General features: G+C 44.3%; 1 protein-coding gene across 1 annotated transcript in view; it reads left to right on the top strand.

Moving 5' to 3' along the window:
- ANKRD33B (ankyrin repeat domain 33B) overlaps positions 1–3,412 on the top strand; it is a 46,438-nt gene extending 43,026 nt beyond the window's left edge. Inside the window, exon 4 of the mRNA XM_051610769.1 lies at positions 2,022–3,412. Coding sequence (XP_051466729.1) covers positions 2,022–2,872 — 851 coding nt within the window. The 3' untranslated portion in view covers positions 2,873–3,412. The remainder of the gene's footprint in view (positions 1–2,021) is intronic.
- The last annotated feature ends 16,705 nt before the right edge of the window (positions 3,413–20,117 follow it).

Below are 20,117 nucleotides of genomic sequence, written 5' to 3'. Positions count from 1 at the left end.
GATTTCTGTTTAAGATCAGGTTTTCAGTACTCTGTAGTATTGTTTCATGAGATAAAGTTTCTGAAACTCCTGGGGACACATCCATCAGGCAGCAGCAGAAGTGGGCTTCTCCTCAAAGGGAGGAGAACCAAGGATGTGAGCAAGGCACACAGAGGTACTGGCCTCATCAATGAAGGTGCTTCATGAAGAAATGGAGTGGGACTCATGACCGTAACCAGGAGAAACCGTTACTGCAGGGGTTGCCAGGGAAGTCCATGGTGACAAAGCAAGACCATAGAGGCAAGAGAGGTCTGAGGTCAAATGAAGTCTGTGGTCCAGGTACCAAATCAGCAAGGCATGGAGCCAGGCACAGCACAGGCACAGCTGCAGCATAGCTCAGGCAATAACCAGAGCTGAGTGTCTGAGCTTCAATGCAGCCTTCAAGCAAAGGTGGGGAGCCCCCAGTGAGCACTTTCTCACACAGCTCATTTTGCACAGTTCTGATCCAAGGTCTCAGCTTGGCAGCTGTGCCATATTGGAGCTGGGATGTCCTTTTTTTGAGATAACATTGACCAGCTGCCTATACCGCTTGCTTGCTTACAAGCAGAGCATACTGTTGTTCATTACAATTTATGGGAGAGAATCAGTGGTAGGAAGTTTGGGTAGGTTAGTTCAAAACAGGCTAGTGGAGCAGGAGTGGCTTTGTATGTCTTTGTTCCTCCCTTCACTGGTTTGTAGCTTCTGCAGTGATTAACTTCTTATCACTTTCCCCATTCTCTCCTTTTTGCTCTGTTTCTCTGTAATGGCAAAACATTGTTTGTGTGGAAGGTTATACTGTAGTCAATGTAAATGGCTTCCTGATATCCCTTCCTGATATCTTGTTTCCCTAATTGATAGCTTGATAGTTTAAAATGCTGTTACCAAGATAATCCACCTGGAAAAAAATAATTTCTCATTGTGTTCTCTTGCCTTTTCCTCAGGTCTCAGTCTCTGCACATTTCCATCTTCCAAAGCAATGGGACTAAATGTTTTTTCTTTTTTCCACCAGGAGATGCTTAGATTAGATATTAGAACAAATTCTTCACTGAAAGGGTGATTAAACACTGGAAAAGGCTGCCCAGGTTGAATCACCATCCCTGGAGGTGTATAAAACCATACAGATGAGGTACTTAGGAATACAGTTTAGCACTGGACTCGGTAGAGTTGGGTTATGGTTAGACTCAATGATCTTAAAGGTCTTTTTCAACCAGAATGATTCTGTGATTCTTTTGAGGCAAGATCTGTGTAGGTCAGTTGTATATTGGTGCTTCAAAAATGGTGCTTCTGCTGATAGAGAAACCCCTAAAGAATTCAAATGTTGTAGCCTGTTCCCTTCAATTTGTGGGTTGCCAGGGAATGTGGCAGCATTGGATAGAGTACTGCAGCAGTTGCAAAGATATAGCAGAGAGGATTAGAATGCTTGTACCTCCTATTACCCTTGTATCCTCTCTTCAGACCCCCAGGTCCCTTTCTCTTACACTGCTCTCCAGCAGATCAGTCCCCAACCTGTACTGGTACATGGGGTTGTTCTTCCCCAGGTGCAAGACTCTACACTTGCCCTTGTTGGATTTCATCAAGTTTCTCCCCGCCCAACTCTCCAGCCTGTCCAGGTCTCGCTGAATGGCAGCACAGCCTTCTGGTGTGTCAGCCACTCCTCCCAGTTTAGTGTCATCAGCAAACTTGCTGAGGGCACACTCTGTTCCCTCATCCAGGTAATTGATGAAAATACTGAACAGTACCGGTCCCAGTACTGACCCCTGAGGGACTCCACTAGTCACAGACCTCCAACTAGATTCTGTCCCATTGACCACAGACCTCCAACTAGATTTTGTCCCATTGATCCCTTTGATCTCTCTTTATTGCATGTTCCTTTTGACAGAAATATTATAGCTTGTCATATGTGAGGTTTTCTTTCAGAGGCCTGCCTAATTCAACTCTGATCATAGCAACAAAAATGTGGGCATTTTCATTAATTAACAGTATTTTTTTTTCTTTTCTTTGAGGGGCAAATGTTCACGCAACTGACCCAAGCCGTGGACTGACTTCATGGGAATGGGCTTGTTTCACAGGAAGATCAGAATCTGCCTTCATCATGCAGAAGTTGATGGACAGTCCATGCCCAGAACAGTTTTGTGATCAATATAAACCAGAATGGCCAAAGATGAAGGAACTTCTTGCCAAGGCTGCAGAGCCAAAAAGCTGTTTGCAGAGGGTGTCTGAGTGTGTGAGGGCTGCTATCCCGTTCCGGCCTTTCTTTGGCCCAGAAAAAGATGGGGTCCTCGATCACATGGTGAAGGTGACAACAAGCCTGAGCAGCCCCTTCATTGCTCTGGCATGCCGGACAGTTTGCCCAGGCAGCCCGCCTTCTGTGGGGAAACGCAGGCTGGCTGTGCAAGAAATCCTCAGGAAACAGAGAGCCGAGGAGATCCGATCTCAGGACAAAGACCACTTAAGCAGCTATGAGAAGCTCTTTCAGAACTCCAGAGTCACGCTGGTCCCCAAGAAGAAGGACCGGCGAGCCAGCCTGCAGCCCATCAGCCTCGCGGTCTCCCATGTGAACACGGTGGCCACGCGGAAAGCAAGCCTCTTGCCGCTCCACCTGCTCCGACGGAGCAGTGTCAGGCCGGGATTTGTCATCCCCAAAGTCCGTGTCAGCAAGGCTCCTCCACCCACCTTCCAGCCAGAAAAGGCGAGAAGGAGGAGCAGTGCGAAGGATGACCCCTACTTGCAGATTCCCAAATGGAGATACAAGGAGATTAAAGAGGAGCGGAAGAAGGCAGAAGAACAGGAGAAGAAAAAAGCAGCAGAGGCTCAAAAACAGAAGCAGGTGTCTCCCGCCAGATCCAGGACCTGATTTAAAGGCAGTTGCTTGAAGGTTTTTGAGCCGTCTTGTTATCTGAGCAAGATAACAGACTGCACGCCCTCGTGTGTGCCCACTGCTCACAGAGCTGGAATGCTCAATAATGGCCTTTAAGGTGCAGAAACAGGGCAAGGGCTATGCCACAGTGTGTCTGGTGGTGGAGCAGGAAGGTATTTTGAGGTGGAAGACTTAGTAAGTTTACCTGTCTGCTGTTGACAGGAAGCTTTAAGTGGTGCAGTCCTTCTACGGTTCCCTTTTTTTCCCAGTTCCTGATGAATGACCGAGGAACATCTTGAAAAATATCATGTGTGTGTTGTTCATTTTGTAATGGACAAAATTAAGGAGCTGTGCTTTTGACAATTGACATTCCTCCCTCCCCTTGCCTAGGTAGATGTATTAAAAGGTTTTATAGTAATAATGAAAAGTTTAAAATCTACAACAGCATTGGTGGGCAGTGAAAATGCAGATCTACAATAATTTTTAATATACTAAGCACTTTATTTTAATTCCAGTAATGAGAATTTAAGACAGGATAGGTATTAAACTGTACAGCTCTATACAGTCTGTATGGATGCAATTCCTAATGCTGTTTGTTTTGTTGAATATAAAAAGAGCTGCATATGAAATATTTCTGTAGTTGAGGTATTCATATCCTCTGCAGGTGTAAATCAGGGGCAGGATTTCTTTGGAGCAACAGAGAAGATGAGCTACTTTTTCAATGCCACTGTCATCGAAGATTTGCCTCCCCCATTAAGTTTCCCTGTATCTGCTATCTGTTGTGTCCTCTTTAGTCTCAGGGAATTTTTGTCATTGTGTTTAACTGTGAAATAAGGGAGATGGCAAGCCACTGGTGGGCTTTTTTTCGAGGTTGATATTTTAAGTTCCTGTAAATAAACCCCACGAGGTTTACTGTGAGCCTTTCCATATTATAGCCAGGACAGGATAAATATGCAGCTTCCAGAAGTTCAAGCAACTTTCCAGGTCTCGAGCCCAGCCATATGATATGAACATCCAGTCAGAGATCCAGCATCAGGCAGCTCGGCCACTGACATTTGGCAGCCGTGGCCACGTGTCGGTGTGTAGTGTGCCTCTGGGTGCCTGGAGAGGGCAGCACCTCATCCCTCTATCTCAACGCTGGGAGACGACGTTCTCTAGCAGAGTGCATCTCAAAGTGGGAGTTCCCACAGGTTGCTGCAGGGTCGTGTGGTCCACGCGAAGGCTTCATTTGGTTTTATCAGCAGTCAGTCTGAATGGCGTGCCAAACCCTGGCTGCAAACCTGCTGCTTGCTGAAGACCATATGAAAAAAAAGTAGAGGTCAAGTGCAAACAAGAAGCCATACAGCACGTGCTCAGGCTATGGTTTTGCTCAGGATTTGCTCCCCTTTGAAATGAAATGTGCTGTGGTGTGCTCTCCTGAGGGTGTTGCTCTGCGGGAGCCCAGGCAGACCCCCGCTGCTGCTGTCACCACCTTCTCCAATCAAACAGAAGCAAAACTTTTCCATCCTTTGGTCTCACGACACAAGGACTGGCCACCATCTCACTGAACTTGTAATGAAACTCATGTGTGTCATGGGAGAAACACATTCAGTTGATTGAAAACCAGCACCCAGATTGGTATTGCTAGCTAATGTCTGCAGGGTCAGAGCTCGACAGAGGTTAGAGCAGGCACATGAAATAAGGATTTTCTACGCAGCCTGTTCTTTGTACCTCTTGCTGGAGTAGCTGTATTGGCTGGACTGCATTGCCAAGTAGCCTCCCAGGTCAGAGTTGAAAGAACATGCATCCTGCTAATAAATCTCCCCAGCCCTGTGAATTTGAAGAGGACTTTAGTCTGCAAGTGCATCAATGCTGTACAGTTGATAAGCATCAGTTTCGAGATGGATTTGGTGTGAACAGAGCTGAAGCTGAACTCATTTCTGTGGAGAGTAGGAAGGCAGTCTTTTAGCTGTTTGTGGCAAAGGTATCAGGACGGATTTTGAATTGCTACACTGGATTGAACGGTTTAGCTATAAATTTTTGTTTACTGCCAGACTAGCGTAACAAAGATTTAGCATTCAGATTCAGTATCTGAAAAGCAAACTGTGCTGCAGGTGAACACTTGAATTTGCACTCTCAGTATCACTTGCAGGAGACATACAAGTGATGGGCTCTCAGGGATTAACCTACAGTATGTTAGAATAAGGGGCTGAAAATTAAGCCTGTTTTCTAACCCTTTGTACTTTACTGTGTATATGTGTAAAAATATGTGATATTTCCATTAAAAGAGGCATAAGCTGTTTAACTTTTTTGGCAATCTTATTCTTCAAAGTGATTTGAGGATGCTGCTTTTCAGTAGATCAAAAAGCCCACCCACTTTCACCAATAGACTGATCAGCACCATCTGAAAGCAGTTTGGTTCCCCTGGAAGGAGCTTTTGTGTGTTAACTTCCCCTCTTTATGAATTTTTCCTGAATAAAAGAAACCACTACATTTTCCTGACATGGGGCTTTGGCCAGCCATCTTGGTGCAGAGAGAAGCCATTGCTTCGATAACCCACAGCCACGCTGCTCTGCTGTGAGCAGCCAGTCCCTCAGCATCATGGCAGCCAGCGTGGCTGCATTTTGTTCATCTGTGTAAAGCCTGGCGCTTTGCTAAAGTGGGAAGTGCAGGCACAGATCTCTGCCTCGTCATTGCCTTCCTCTCCTGCTACCCTACTGCACACCCTGGCCATCTTACTCCTCCCCCTCATCACTGTCCTCACCCTTAGTGCTGTGTCTCTTGTCTTTATTTAATGGTCTGAAGGTTCTGAAGGTTACAGTGGGCAAAGTTCCTGCAAAACACACTTCTGGAAACATGTGGCAAATGGACCATAACAGGGAAGGAAGGCACACCTGGCTCTCCTCCAGCCCTTTGTCCTCCTTGGGCTGCTGCTGCTGCTGAGAAGGATTTGATTTCTGTTGGATTTCAGCACAAATAGAGTGGTTTATTTTATATATATATTTTTTTTATTTTTTATTTTTTTTTTCCCCCAAGAGACCTGTAACTATGAAATGCCAAGTGATACCAGCTGTACTTCAGATCACTCCTGGTCACTCAAGCAGGAGTGTTTACCTCCTAAGAAATGCATGCGAGCCTTTGGCAGCACCTCCTGGCAGCTGGAGCTCCTGAGGGAATGCGGAGGCACTGCTATAGGATGATGCTTCTGCAGACAGGAAGCAGACTCTGATTCCTAGGGTGGAAAATGGTTTTCTACCTGCCTTCGATGCCAGGCTGCAGCCTGGCATGTTAGTGGGAACAATGCTCCTGAGCATTGGGAGTGAAACTGGAGCATGGGCTGTGCCTGCCACCATGGACATTGCTTGTCTCAGCACACCAGGAGCTTTGGTGTGACAGCCAGTCACTCCCTCACTGGGTGGCACCCAGCCTGATGGGGTAACTTCTGCAGTAAGTAAGGATTTACTGTAATGATGGTGGAAAGTGAAATCCCAGGCAATGGTGTCACAAATAAAAGACCAATGAAAACCTCTCCTTAAGCCTTGATGAAAATCCTCTATGGGTCTCCCCATTGAATGCCTTTTTCTTAATAGTTCTGAGTGCTTCTGCTGTCCTACTAAGGGCCAGAGCAGCTGGTAAAAAAAACCACCTTGAATAGAAAACTGGCATACTGATAGGGAACATCTTTTGAGGGTATTTCTTTTTAAACAGCTGCATTTCAGCAGGAAACTTCCAAAAGCTGTGACAGAAGTTAGGACCAAATATGCAGGACTGCAGGTGGTCTGAACTGAAGCCTTTTCCTTTTTTCTGTAATTCATGTGATGCAGCCTGGCTTTGCTTGCTCTGCATGTTGTGCCTCAAAACTCAACACTACACAGTTTGGTTAGATACCTGGAGTCTGCAGGTGAGCAACAAGCTGAAAAGGGCAGTTGTCTCTCTCTCTCGCTTCTTGTCCATGCATTCCTGCTTACCCCTAGCAAACCTGGCATTTGGCTGGATTAGCTGGAGCTAAGGCAGGGGAGCAGGGAAAGGAACAGGCGAGATGGTGTCATTCAGAGCCACTGAGATCCTGGGTGGCTCAGCCAGTGCCCCAGGCTGTGCCCAGAGTGGTGAGGAAGAGCTGACTCCCCAGCACAGGTTCAGCAGCTCCAGAAAACAGTGAGCTGTGTGACACACACAGGTGACACTCTCCTACAGGTGTTTGTATCTCCTCTGAACCCCATGGAAAGGGGCATCAACTGGTTTGCAGATGGTGGCACGTAGGGACACAGTTCAGTGGTGGACTTGGCAGTGCTAAGTTAATGCTTGGACAAAATTATCTTACAGTTCTTGTCCAACCAAAACAAGTCTATGTTTCTATGGTCAGGAAAATTACAGTCCCTCCATTCTCTGAGCCCTCTTTGAAAGGATTAAACAAGCACCAGCAGCAGAGCTCAGCAACTTCAGCCATAAAGTAGGGCAGAAGGATTTGTAAGAAATGGGAATTATCCTCATATTTTTCTTCCTTTTAAATCACCACAGGTAGAATTACAAACCCATACTGTCATGTCTTTCGTTTAAAGAGCTTCTTCATCACTTAGATAATTACTTATGTAGAGTGTATTCAGCAGAGAGGGCAGCTGAGCAGCCAGCCCACCATCTTCTCCAGGCAAGTGAAAACTTGACTGACCGTTTGGCAGACTCTCCATATAGTAAATTTTGCAACTAAGTATCTGAATTCCAAGTCACTGAAGACTGCTAAACTAACATAATCAGAGAAGACAGTGGGTAGGGATAATGCCTGGAAGACTGGACAAAAGGTAATGGAGGCAGTGAGGGGGGCGAGAAATAAAGTCAATGTCTGTGGTGTGTTTCTGATTTAAAACAAGAATGGCTTTTTGCTCCATTTTTTTTCTGACTACTGTGTAGAAAAGACTTAAAGAAGCCATGAAGGCTTGCTCTGGACTGCTAAGGAATATATCATTTAAAAAGAAAGTGATTCAATATGAGACTCTTTCAGTGTCTCCTCTGATTTTGGCAAGTTACCTTGTGTGCTGGAAGGTGTGCAAAGGTGTTGAAAACAGTTGCTCAAAACAACTAGGAAAGCCAGTTTCCCAGCATTCTTTTTTGAAGCTTTTTACTCAGCAATGACTTTGGACAAAGTTCTAAAAGACTTGATCTGAGGTTGGAAAAAATGCCTCCAACAGCATCTTAAAAGTAAGAAAGTCAAATAAACCTGTCACCCAGCAAGCTGGCCACCAGGGACTCACACATTATGAGTTAAGATTAACACAAAACCAAAATAATAACCAATAACAGGGAACATAATTTAGTTCCTTCCCTGCGTACCTGTACTACATATGTTCAAGGCACCAAGGTCTTGTCCTGGAGACACTCCTTCTCTAGAATGTCTCCCCAACCCAAATGAAAAAAAAAAAACCCAAACAAAACAACAACAAAAAACCAAAACAAAACCCCAAAACCTGAAACAACAAAAACATGCTCATCATCACCAGGTACCAGGTCTCACTGGTTGTGGAAGGTTAAGGATTATTTACAGGGAAAGCCAGATTGGAAAGTCCACCAAGGAACAAGACAGGGAAATTGTATTGAGTGACATAGTGTTTGAAGTGTTTCTGACCACAGTCCTTGGGTCATCCAAGTAAGCAAAAAATATAAATAAAATATAATATATATACCTCCAACGATATTACAGGCTGTCACAGTATTTAAAAAGAGGCCTGGAGACTGGGACCTCTACAGGTGACTTCCAACCCAATACATTCTGTGATTCTATGTTTATTATACATCATATTAAATTAAACCCTACCGATAAAACTAGCTCTTGGTAACATAGTAATACGTGTATGTCACTCCTATATAAAGTAATAGATTTTATTTATATATATATATATATATATACATATATACACACATATATATAAATCTCTCTATATATATGTTTAGAAATTTATAAAATATATGCAAATAAAAAGGATCTCACCTTCCAGTGATAAAGCACTCAAATATGTTAATGATGACTGCCTCTAAGAAAGCTAGTGCTAAATAATTGTTCTGGAAGAGGAACACATCATCCAGGGTATAATATGGAGGCTACAAAGAGAAAACAGACCAGCTGCCTTTCCACTGAACACTATGGACCTCTTGCATGGGAAGAGGCGGGGAATATTGTAAAAAAATCATGCTTCACCAGGTAATTAAAGTTATTATGTATATAAATTTTGCCTAGTCGGGTTTAAATCTGGCACTTCTCTCAGCACATTTGAATTTACAATATTCATAGTGTTCTTTCATGCCTATAAAGCCATGCCGAGGTTTGTGGATAATTAGTGGGCCAAATGCTGCTGTTTCAGGAAAACAGAAGAGGTCATGAAAATGGATTCAGGTGGTTCCTTTTCCTCTTCCTGTCATAGCAGCTTTCCACATGAATGATGGTTTGCTACTTTGCCCAAGCCTTTCCCCCTAAACAAATCAAAACCAAACAGAAACCCTCAAGAGGCAGATGTGCAAAATCCCGGCTTGCAGACGCCACCCTGGATGCATCCAGTGATTTTGCATGAGGCACTGATAGAACAGCAAGCTCTTGTAAATGTGAATCAAGAAAGGGGTACAGGAACTGCTCAAACATCTCTGCTCCAAGTGTGTGCACGTGCCTGAGCATGCCTACGGTATTTTTATTTTTGGTGCCATACTAACTGAAATCTGCTCAGGGCAGTGTTTGTGCTTTTTCAGTCTCTATATGCAGCCTTCTACTGACAAAGTTGATAAAATACTTACTTTCCAACTGCATCCAGCAATGGGATCTGTTTCCTTGTGTTTGCTGCTATTATACTGAAGCCAGCTTCTGGCATGAGCTGGTGGCACGGGGATGCTCTGCATCATTGTGTGACAGTGCTAACATGACACAAATCAACAGATGACGCCGTTAAGTAATGGCCCCATGAAAAGTTCTGTTCCAAAACAAGGTGAAACAGAATTTCAAAAGCATACACAAACCTCTTTGTATTGAAAGCTGACATGCTGCATGATCAACTTGTCTGCTTTCCCAAGGAAATGTGGTGGAATACAGGTCACTCAGGATTTACCCAGTTTCCATTAAAGGGATATGAGGTCTTGACCACCTGATATCCTTTTCCAAAAGCTACAGTCACAGCCTCCTGAAGTGCATCATTATAAGTGAAATTAAACATTTGTTTGGTGAGCAATAAAACTGAACAGACCAGTCATAGTAAACTAATTATTTGTTGCTTTGCTCATGAAAATTTGCTTCATAAACTCAAATTCAACAAACATGTTCAGTTAAAAAAAATACTTTATGGACGTTTTCCACATTCACTTTCTCACCTGTGGTTTGTGAAAACTGTGGGGTTTTATTCTTCATATGATTGCCTGTATTAGCCATTTTTTTAATGTGCATGGACACAATGAGCAGTGTTAGCCTGTGGTTTCCCAGCCACTGTGAGGCAGCCTTCTGCAAGAACCTTTTCAGGCTTATATAGGGTTTTCTGCACTAACATTCCTGGGAGTCTACACCTGCCCTTTATTAGAAGAAGTTCTGTCAGGCACCAAGTGGCTGAACCACAAGAACCAGGCTTTCTTGTGTGACAGCAGTCATCTCAGTCACAGTAACTGGTGGGCACTAGTTTTGGCTGTGTGCTCAAAACAGGTTCTCCACCTTCTTGGATAATCACTTGTTCAACAACTTGCCCATTTATGAACTTTAAATATTATGAATTGTCTTAGGGTTTCTATGGTTGACTAAGCTATTGTGCTCAGAGAAAGCCAAGGATAAAGTGCTGGAATGAAACTGCATGTCAGCTGTCCAAAGAAGAAATAACCAGGTATCAATCACTGTGAGGCCTTGTCTGTACTTACAAACAAAACTAAAAAACCCAAACAGAACAAAACACCAGAGAGATGAACTGGTTTAACTGACCCTCTTGGGATTTAATGAGGCTAATATTCACTCGACTTAATCAATCAGAACTAGCTTGAGATGAAAGCGATGCAAAATCATTCACCCTGAAATCAGAGTTTCCACCCAGAGAGTTATGGCAGCTTAGCTAAAGTGCTTCCAAGGTGAGTGCTGCCCTGCCACTGGGCTGAGGGCTGGATCCCTGACCCAGGGGAAGGCTCTGCCTGCAGCTCTCTGCCAACCCATTCTGCTCTTCTTGCAGCTTTCATTCTTTCAACATGATGTTAAGGTACTCATGTCTCTTCTTTAGCTAGTCATTTATGAGCTCTCTCATACACACAGCAGAGACAATGGCACCTCCTGGAGCAAGTTCAGTGCCTCTTGCTGACCCTTGGCTAATTACCAGTCTCACTTCCATTAACGTGGCTTGCAACTGCCAGAGATCCTTCCCCTCACACAGTCCCCAGCACCACATTGCAGCTTGAATTTGGGAAAGTCTTTGAATTTGGGCAACTTTAAACCCCTGCATGCAGTGCTGGGTAAGAACCATATCGTCACCATCCTCCACAAAGAACTGCTCTCTTTCCATCAAGTAAAACACTGACTTATTCGTTAATTCAAGGCTGCCTTTTGAGGATCACAGCCTCAACTCAGGAACAAAGTGAGCCTGACAACAGTCAGAGACAGAAGATTAAATATTAATCCATGCTTTTGTGATACCTATGCTGGATTATAGTAATTCCCTGTCTGCAGATCTTCCCAAGGCCCCTTCCTACAAGCAGCCAGCCATGGGATTTAATCACATAACAGACAAACAGCCCACTCCCCAGACACTAAGCTTGGGACTTGCTTGGAGACCTCTGTTCCTTCTTTATCTCCAGGTGTGCTCTTCAATTGCCAGCTGCAGAGTACATTCATAACTGTAGCTATTTTTAGTCACTAAAGAAAGTCTCAGCTTCCAGATGTGCCTACTGGTACAAGAGAGAAAGAAATCCAGACAATCTATAAACACGGTAGGCAAGCTCTGGCTCTTTCTCTCCTAAGCCCATTTTTCCAGGACACTAGATGTGTGCTATACTGGTTGCCCTTCTTTTAGGGGTTTGAGTGACATTTTCTCAGGGCAACAATTAGCTAAATTGAAAAAACAAGAAAATTAGGCCATTGTGAAGAGCTGGCTGTTGCACACCAATCAGCTAGGATATGACCAAAGTAAAGAGAATGTGAGGCTGAATGACAGAAAAGGAAACCACCACCACAGAGGGACATGACTGAAGAAAACACCGAGGGAAGACAACAGATTAAAGCAAACATCACCATCTAGGTATTCCCAGAAGCATCAAAGCTGCAGCTGTTCCTGCGCTGGCATAAGCTGTATCGAGTGCAAGGATTGTTTCAGCCCAACTTGCTTGTCTCCTCCGTGCCTCAGTTTACCCATCAATTAAACAGAGACATTTTCCTAAATCCCAAGTTAACTCATAAACTCTGCTCTTGGTTATCAGCTATTGAGGGAAAATTATGGGTGGGAAAAACCATAGAAACAAAATCACATAATGAAAACTATGTAAATTAAATAAAATCTATTGACTTTGGAAAACCATGTGAAGTTCTTTACAGATGGTGGAGGCAGTTTGGATGGCAGGGGCCAGAGCGGAGCCTGGGGCAATCCCAGTGGCAGTCTGCAGATGTCAAATGATGGTGAGGTTGGACACAAACAGAAAGCAGATCATCTGCTGCCCATGTCTGGAAGGTGGCTGAACCCGTACAGCTTCTGAAGACAAGAAAGTGCAGGACTGCTCATGCATTCCCTACAGTATAGATATATACTGTTAAAGGTATCATCCTTGAGTGTCTATGAAAGAAAAAAAAAAAAAAAAAAAAGTACTTCCCTTGGAGTAACAGGAAGGTGATAGTCTTTGGCCTGTTTTTTCCCACCAAGTGCTCTCCTTAGGTAAATGAATATTTGCTGTATAGCAAAAAGTACGCTTTTTGAGTGTACTCAAAAACTAGCTTTGCCTAGAAATGCAAGATTAAAAATGTTTTGCATCACATACGTAACACCATCATGCCCTTCTTTTCTGAAGTGTTCCAGTTTTGGGAGATTTCAGTGGGCTATTTAAGCATTTATGAACTTATGAAAGGAGAAGCCAGATTTGTGCAGTCCAAATGCCATTAAATCCCTGTGTTGTGAGCTACTATTAGCTGAGTTCTTCTGAAAACCTTGTACCAGCTAAGAAGACACATCAGGGAATGACACTTAGAAGGCATTTAAATGAATCCAGGGCAGGAGAAGAGAGAAGGTAGAGGCAGTGGCAGCAACCCAGCAGCAGCAACTCAAACAAAGCCAAGGTTTAATTTAAAAGTGATAACATCCCATCAGTTATTTTAAAATCAGACTAATGCATGGACACTAAACTTCTTATACAGTTGTGGGTTTGCACTCCCCCCCCCAAAATAGCCTTCAGACTTCTAGGTGCACGGAGAGCAGAAGAAAGCAGTATTGCCTTCACTAGTGGCCTGAAGGTCTCTCCCCTGTACCAGAGCAGGCATGCCAGTCATGCCACAGTTATCAAACCCAACCTAAATATGTGGTAATGAAGCTTATGAAATGAGTATGAGATGCTCTGAGCACACACTGATAAATGCTTTAGGGGAATAGCAGATATTTCACTACTAGTCTGGGCAAGATTGCTTCTTTAAACAGGCTGTTCAGTATTCAAGCATCAGCTTGCCTCAGTTCCTCTGAGCTTGTCCAGAGACGTAGCTGAGGCAGGTGATGTTTGGATGCAATTGTAAAAACTTCCTAGACGCCAAGAGAGAGTCGTAAGTGAGGATGAAGCAGAAGGTGGTAAACCAGGCCCTGAGGACACCACAACCAGATGAGCCCAAACCCTATCACAGGTGGGAGGAAGCACAGCACTCTCTAATCTGACTTACACAAAGTTATTGAACTAAGTAAATAAATAAATACTATGGTGAGTAGTCAGACCTTATTTCAATATGAACTTGACTGTGTTTTCCCCTGCACTCAGCTTCAGTCTTAATGATGCTGTCAATTGCCAACTTTGGGTTCTGGAGCCAACAACCCCATTAAGACTCTCATGGTTTGACTCCAGCCAGCTACTCAGTCCCACACAGCCACTCCCTTAATCCCCCTCCCTGGGTGGGATGGTAAAGAAAACTGGAAGAGTAAAAGTGAAAAAACTCATGGGTTGAGATAGTTAATAGGTAAAGCAAAAGCTGTGCATGCAAGCAAAACATCAAGAAAACGGGTGGGAAGGAGGGGAAGAAGGAATTCTTGAGCACCATGCTGCATCCACACCTCAGCAGCAAGGTTTGCACCTCCAAAATACTTTGGGAGCTGCTCATACATTTCCTAACATTCTTTGCAAAGTGTTTCTGCTAATATAAATTATATTGGTGTCTTTCCTTTGAGAAAATACTGAGTTACGCAGCGAATGCTGGCAGGGCATGTAGCTGTTTATAAGCTTTTTCACGTTTTCACAGGCAAACCCTGTTAAATTGTAACAATAACCGCCTGCATTTTACTGGTAAGCAATCAACTTCCATGAAAGATAACAAAAGCTTCAATTGAAATGGGCTAGTGTCGTCGTTTGGGCCCCACACGACAACAAAGGAACAGCCTCGTGGCCGCTCACTCAATTCCCCCCACACACACTCTGGGATGAGGACAAAGCTCATGGGTCGAGACAAAGGACAAGGAGGGTTCTTCACCGATTAAGGTCCCAGGCAAAACAGACTCACCTTGGGGAAAAAAAAATAATAATTAATTTCACAACAATCAAACACACCCAGGACACAGACAACACACAGAGCAGGGCTTGCATATGTTACCCCACCCCTCCCTTCTTCCCGGGCCCAAATCCTTTTGTTCCCAGTTTCTCTCCCTCCTTCCCCCCAGCGGCACAGGGGGACAGGGGATGGGGTTCAGAGTCAGTTCACAGGCTGGTGGTTCCTGCTGCTCCTTCCTCCTCAGGAAGAAGGATTCCTTACAGTCCTTCCTTGCTTCCCCACGGGGTCCCTCCCATGGCAGAGAGGCCTCCACCAACCTCTCCTTCATGAGTCCTTCTCACGAGGTCCGGAGCTGCTCCAGCCTGGGCTTCCCACAGAGTCAGGGGCTGCTTCGGGAACAGCCACCTCCCCTGGCGCCGGGGTCTTCCACAGCTGGATAATCAGAGGTCACTGGCAGCAAATCCTCTGGCCACAAAATCCAAGTCCACTGGCCAAGTTCACCCCTCCTAGCACCTTCAGGGAATGTTCCACCACGTTCCCCCATGAGTGCAGGGGGACAGCTGCCATCTCACCATGGGTTGCAGGGAAACTTCTGCTCAGGCACCTTCTTCCCCTTCTTCCTCACCAACCACCAGCACAGCTCTCCCCCTCCAGCACAGCTCTTCTCCCCCCAGGTGCCTCTCTGCTCAGGTGTTATAGCCGTTCTTTCGTATGTTAATCGCAGAGGAGCATCTATTGTCTCTCTGATGGCTCCTTGGCTGGGTTTGGAAGCAGCGGGAGCTTCTCAGCTTCTTACCGGAGTGGCCCTTCCCCCGCTACCAAAAAGACCATCAAACCAGAAGGGCTAGAAATCCAGATCTCTTAAAATCTGAAGCTGTATTCTAAACACCATGCTCCAAGCACTGCTGTAAGCCCTGCTTAGGAGGACTCACTGTGTGCTTTTATTAGGTTACTCGTAAGCATCATCATCAGACACATTTTCATGTGGTGTGTAACCCCACGTATCTTACATCTGGCAGAAACTCAAAATCTACCTCATGGTCCAGAACAAAAATCTTGTTCCTCCCTCTCCTGTAAGCTGTGCACCAGCAACAAGCCTTCACGGACTCTCCTAAAGAAAAGCACCTGATGGCTGGATGCTGCTGGTCACCAGAAAAACACATGCTGGGGTCTTCCGAGCTGCCTGGTCCCTGAAGATCATTCAAGGCAGTGTCCTGAGAGGTGTCCCTGGCAGTGGCCTTCCTAATGTCTACATCAACAGCATTTGGCTGTAAACCTCAGAAACCCCCAGCAAGGAAGGGTACAAAGATCATGTTCTGGTGATCCATGCTGGTTTCTGGCTGAGGTCAAAGGCTGTTGACTGCATCATCCATAGAACTAACTGGGACAGAACAACAGAGAGAGTCAACTCTAATACAAAATGCTGTCAAGAATACTCAAGACCACCTCCTGATACTTCATAAACTCTTTTATGCTTTGTTGGTGCTGATTGTTCGGGTGATCAAAGGCAGTCTTGAAAAGTCTTTTCTTTGAGTAACTACTTGAGATTTTTTTCCTGATGTACACGTACATCCCTGTCATGCCCAGACACTCCCAACTCAGCGGACTCCAGGGGAAATACCTGAGCAAGGCAAAGGCACCTGTTTGGCATTACTGTTTCTCTACTTGCCAACAGGCTCTCATCTGGGATGCCAGCAGCAGCAGTAGTGGTGCACAGCCAGGAGTGTGCCTAGGTCCCTCCAGGAACACTGCTCCAGTGGTGACAAGTTTCAGGCAAGTGAGACAGGGGAGCCTGAGGAAGCAGTCACCACAAGTCTGTGCAAGACAGTGTGACATCTTCTGCAAGAGCTGAAGGGAAGGGAGGATATGGGATCTGTGCTTACAGAAATGATGGGGGCAGGCAAGCAAAAGCTACTAGGCATTCATGGGTGTGTTTCTCCCTGTCAACAGTTGTTGCATCCACAAAATACATGCTCCTGATTTGTTTACTTCAAGTGCCTTAGAAAAAGTAGTCCTGCATAATTACATGAGCTGCTTTCACTTATCTGAATTGCACCTTCCTTAAGAGGTCTTCCAACTTCATTTCCAGGCTGCATTTCCAAGAAGGCTGTAGCATTTCCCTCTCAAAATACCAAGGTTAGATCAGACCAGCTGCTACCAAGATCTTTTGTTATTACCTTTCCCAAATTCTGTTTGTCTGCCAAACCATCCCTCAGCAAATCTACACAAAATGCCTACATGACTCTGCACATTCAGTGGCAGTTCCAGGGAGTGAAAAGATGCATGTCCAGCTTGAGCTCTCTCCCTTGGATGGTTCCCCAGTAACTGCTTTTGGACACCTCCCCACACTGCACAAGCTCTCAACTCTAAGCAGCCTAGCCCACCACAAAACAGAACCAGTCACTATATCAAATTTAACCTGTGGGTTTGTAAGGCACATGCAGGAGCTAGGCTGTGGCATGGCATGACAGCCTGTCCTTGAGAGTGGCAGTGCTGGGAAGTGAGATGGCTACCTATGTGTTACACTCTGCTGCCTCTGAGTGACTCCAGGTCCAACAGGTTTTGGTTTCAAGTTAAGTCTCTCCTCCTAGCGCTTAGTTGATGTTTTTGCAGAATTGTTCTGTCTCTGTTTCTTTTCTCCCTCTCTTGTTGTTGCTGATGGGAAAGGCTGTGAAGTCAGAAAGAAGTCTCACCCAAATCTGCATTGATCCCATTGAAGTGATGCCCCAGCCAACTCCAGCAGATGCTGTCAGTAAGCTGCACTGGGAACCAGTATTTGTTCTCAAGGATTTATGTTAAGTTTGCAGAGCAAAACCAAGTTCACCTCTCCTATTACACTTCAAGAGCATTTGCTGCATAGTTGATGGAAAGCGAGAAGTCTTCAGCTGTATTGTTATTAATGCCAGAAAATATGGCTGAAAGTACACAGGGCTCACACTCATTGCTTGCCACTCCTATTACCCATTAGAACTGTAATACTATAAAAGCAATATTCTCCATTTCCATCAGCTCTAACATTTTACCTTGAGGATATATTATAAGCTATCAAAATGCAGTGGCCCATAATGAACACAAAGGTGCCATCTTTATTTAAGCATCTTTCAGAGTAGTGCTAGGTCACTAATGCTACTTAGAATTGCTTCTCAGGGTAATTGGGATACTCTTAGTCCTGAAGTACTGTGCTTTATTCTTTTCACTCTATAATCTCAGCTCCTTACAAACAGCCACAGAAATTTTTCTATTTTCAGAACATAAAGTACAATCAATCAAAAGTGAAGTTCCTGCTTGATTCTGACTTTCAAAAGCATTTCAGTAGTATCTCCAGGCTAAGCAGATATCTTGCCAATTGCTTTGCTGTTTGTCATGTTTGATTATAGGCAAAGAACACATAAATAAAGGAGAAACTGCAGAGCAGACAGACAGGTGCTCCTTCTTCCAAGGAGCTCTAGCTGAATTCCAGTCCCCTTTTTTTGGAATCATGGGGCCTACACAGTAATAGGCTAAAGTCTTTTTTTGTATGACAGATTTCATTTCACTCCCTGAAGCCAGGGCTTTACAACACATTTGTGAGTAAGCAAAAAGCCCAGAAACCAATGCTAAAGAAATGGCTTAGTAGCCACCAAGCCACAGAACTGAAGATGGGACATAGTGATCGAACAGTGACATTCCTCTGCAGAGCTTCACAAATGCAGCTCACATGAAGTAAAAGATCTGCCTGCAAATCTTCTCCGCCATTTTCCATGTTGGTATGCCTTACAGTGTTTGAGAAGGGAGACATTTGGAGGTCCTCACCTAAGGTGAAATATGTAGTTTGACACTCCAGTTCTGCAAAATAAATCTGAAGTTACCTTAATTCCTTGGAGGGTATCTCTGAAGTTAACAGGACTCCTGAAACACAAAGTAGAAATCCTCTCTGAAAGACTGGTGGCTTGCACGGGATGGAAAAGTAACCTGCCTTGAAGGAACCTTTATGCACTCTAATTTCTATAAATATTTATCTTAGCAACTGTTGGCTAGTGGTGAACTAGCTGTTAGCATGCAAAGTAGGGCTTTTGTACTATGAAGTACAAGTTTCCAGTGTGTATAACGTAGGAGCTGTTTGGCGCGGAGAAAAGTGAGGCTGTGTGTTTAATGAACATCCTCATAATAAGCTCAGTTAAAAGGCTTATTTAAGGCTTCAGCCTTTCATTCCAGACCTCTCCAGCTGTCACAACTGTCACATCAGCAGTGGGCTAATGTTTTGTTTTGTTCTGAGTGATAAATCAGGCCCTAAAAGAGCATTCTTGCATTTGCTATTCATGATCTTTTAGCCAGAAAGTAGGAATAAGGTAAGGAATCAACTTTTAATGTAAAGCTTTTTTTATTAGCAATTCAGATTTAACACAGTGAAAAGTTATTTGCATAATGAATGTGAAAGATGTTCACCCAACCTGTGTTTGAAGGAATCGGATCTCACGTTGCTTAATGTCCCTGGGATGAATAAAATATTAGATCTCAATTTCTAAAATTGACTGTTCTCTCTCTTTGTAGGTTCGCACACCCTAGAATATTAATTAGGTCTCAGTTCAGTTAGAATATGTCTCAGTTCCACATCCTACATGTACATGCTCCCAGTGATGGATGTTGCAGTGAAGAAAGAGAATAGATATTTCTCTATGTTAAACCTTGTAGGTTAAAAGAACCAGAAGTTTGTTCAAGTATGTTCGCATTTGCAGATTTTCCTCATCCAAAGGGCTCTGACATGGAAAAAGAGTCAAGGGTGTGTAGGTTTATAAATTAATTACTTGTATTTTCAGTATATAATTAGGCAGTGGAAATTGCTGTCAGTATAGGAAATGGTCAGTATTCAGCTCTGAAACAAGATGATAGCTTGGTTTCTTTTCTCTCATCATCTTCTAACAACAATTTTACAGAGCACAGCTGAATCAACTCCTGTTGCAGATCCAGTTACTATTCTAGTTTTAATACTGGAGGGTTTACTGCTTTAGTCACAGCTCCTGTTCACTGCAGATTTAACTGTATAAAAAAATAAAGTGTACAACACTCCACCAGCACATGCTCCAGTCTGCTGGTCTTCAAGAGACAAAGCTACAAGACCTTTAGCTTCCTCAGACTTCCCCAACTACCATGTTACAAACCCAGCCAACCCATGCCCATCGTGCTGCTCAGGACAGATCTGCTGGAAGTGGCTTGAAGCTGAGAATCAAAGCCCTGTTCAGCCCATGGTTCTCTCATATTTGGTAACAGATGCCAGAGCACAGGGAGGTGAGAAAGTCCAGGTCCGTATGTCTGCTCTGTCCTGCTAGCTCAGGACTACTATCCCTACTACTGTCCCCCACCTTCTGGGCCTTCCCTGGCAGCTGAAGGTTCAACTCCCTCCCTCGTAAACCACTCCTGTGGGCTTTCCCTTTACACTTTGACCTCAATCAGCATTAGGAACCTGCTATCCATGGCTCCTGTTTGTGAAAATCTGCTCTAAATTCACAGTAACAATCACGGATTAGAACAGCTTTTTAAAGAAACAAACCACGAGGTCAGTGGAATTCGAAGAAGTGGATGGTTAACCCTCATGCAGAGTGATACATCACTTGAAAACTTAAG

This window comes from Apus apus, chromosome 2 (genome assembly GCF_020740795.1).
Source record: "Apus apus isolate bApuApu2 chromosome 2, bApuApu2.pri.cur, whole genome shotgun sequence".
In the NCBI taxonomy this organism is placed as follows: Eukaryota; Metazoa; Chordata; class Aves; order Apodiformes; family Apodidae; genus Apus; species Apus apus.
This window is presented reverse-complemented; position numbering and strand designations above follow the sequence as displayed.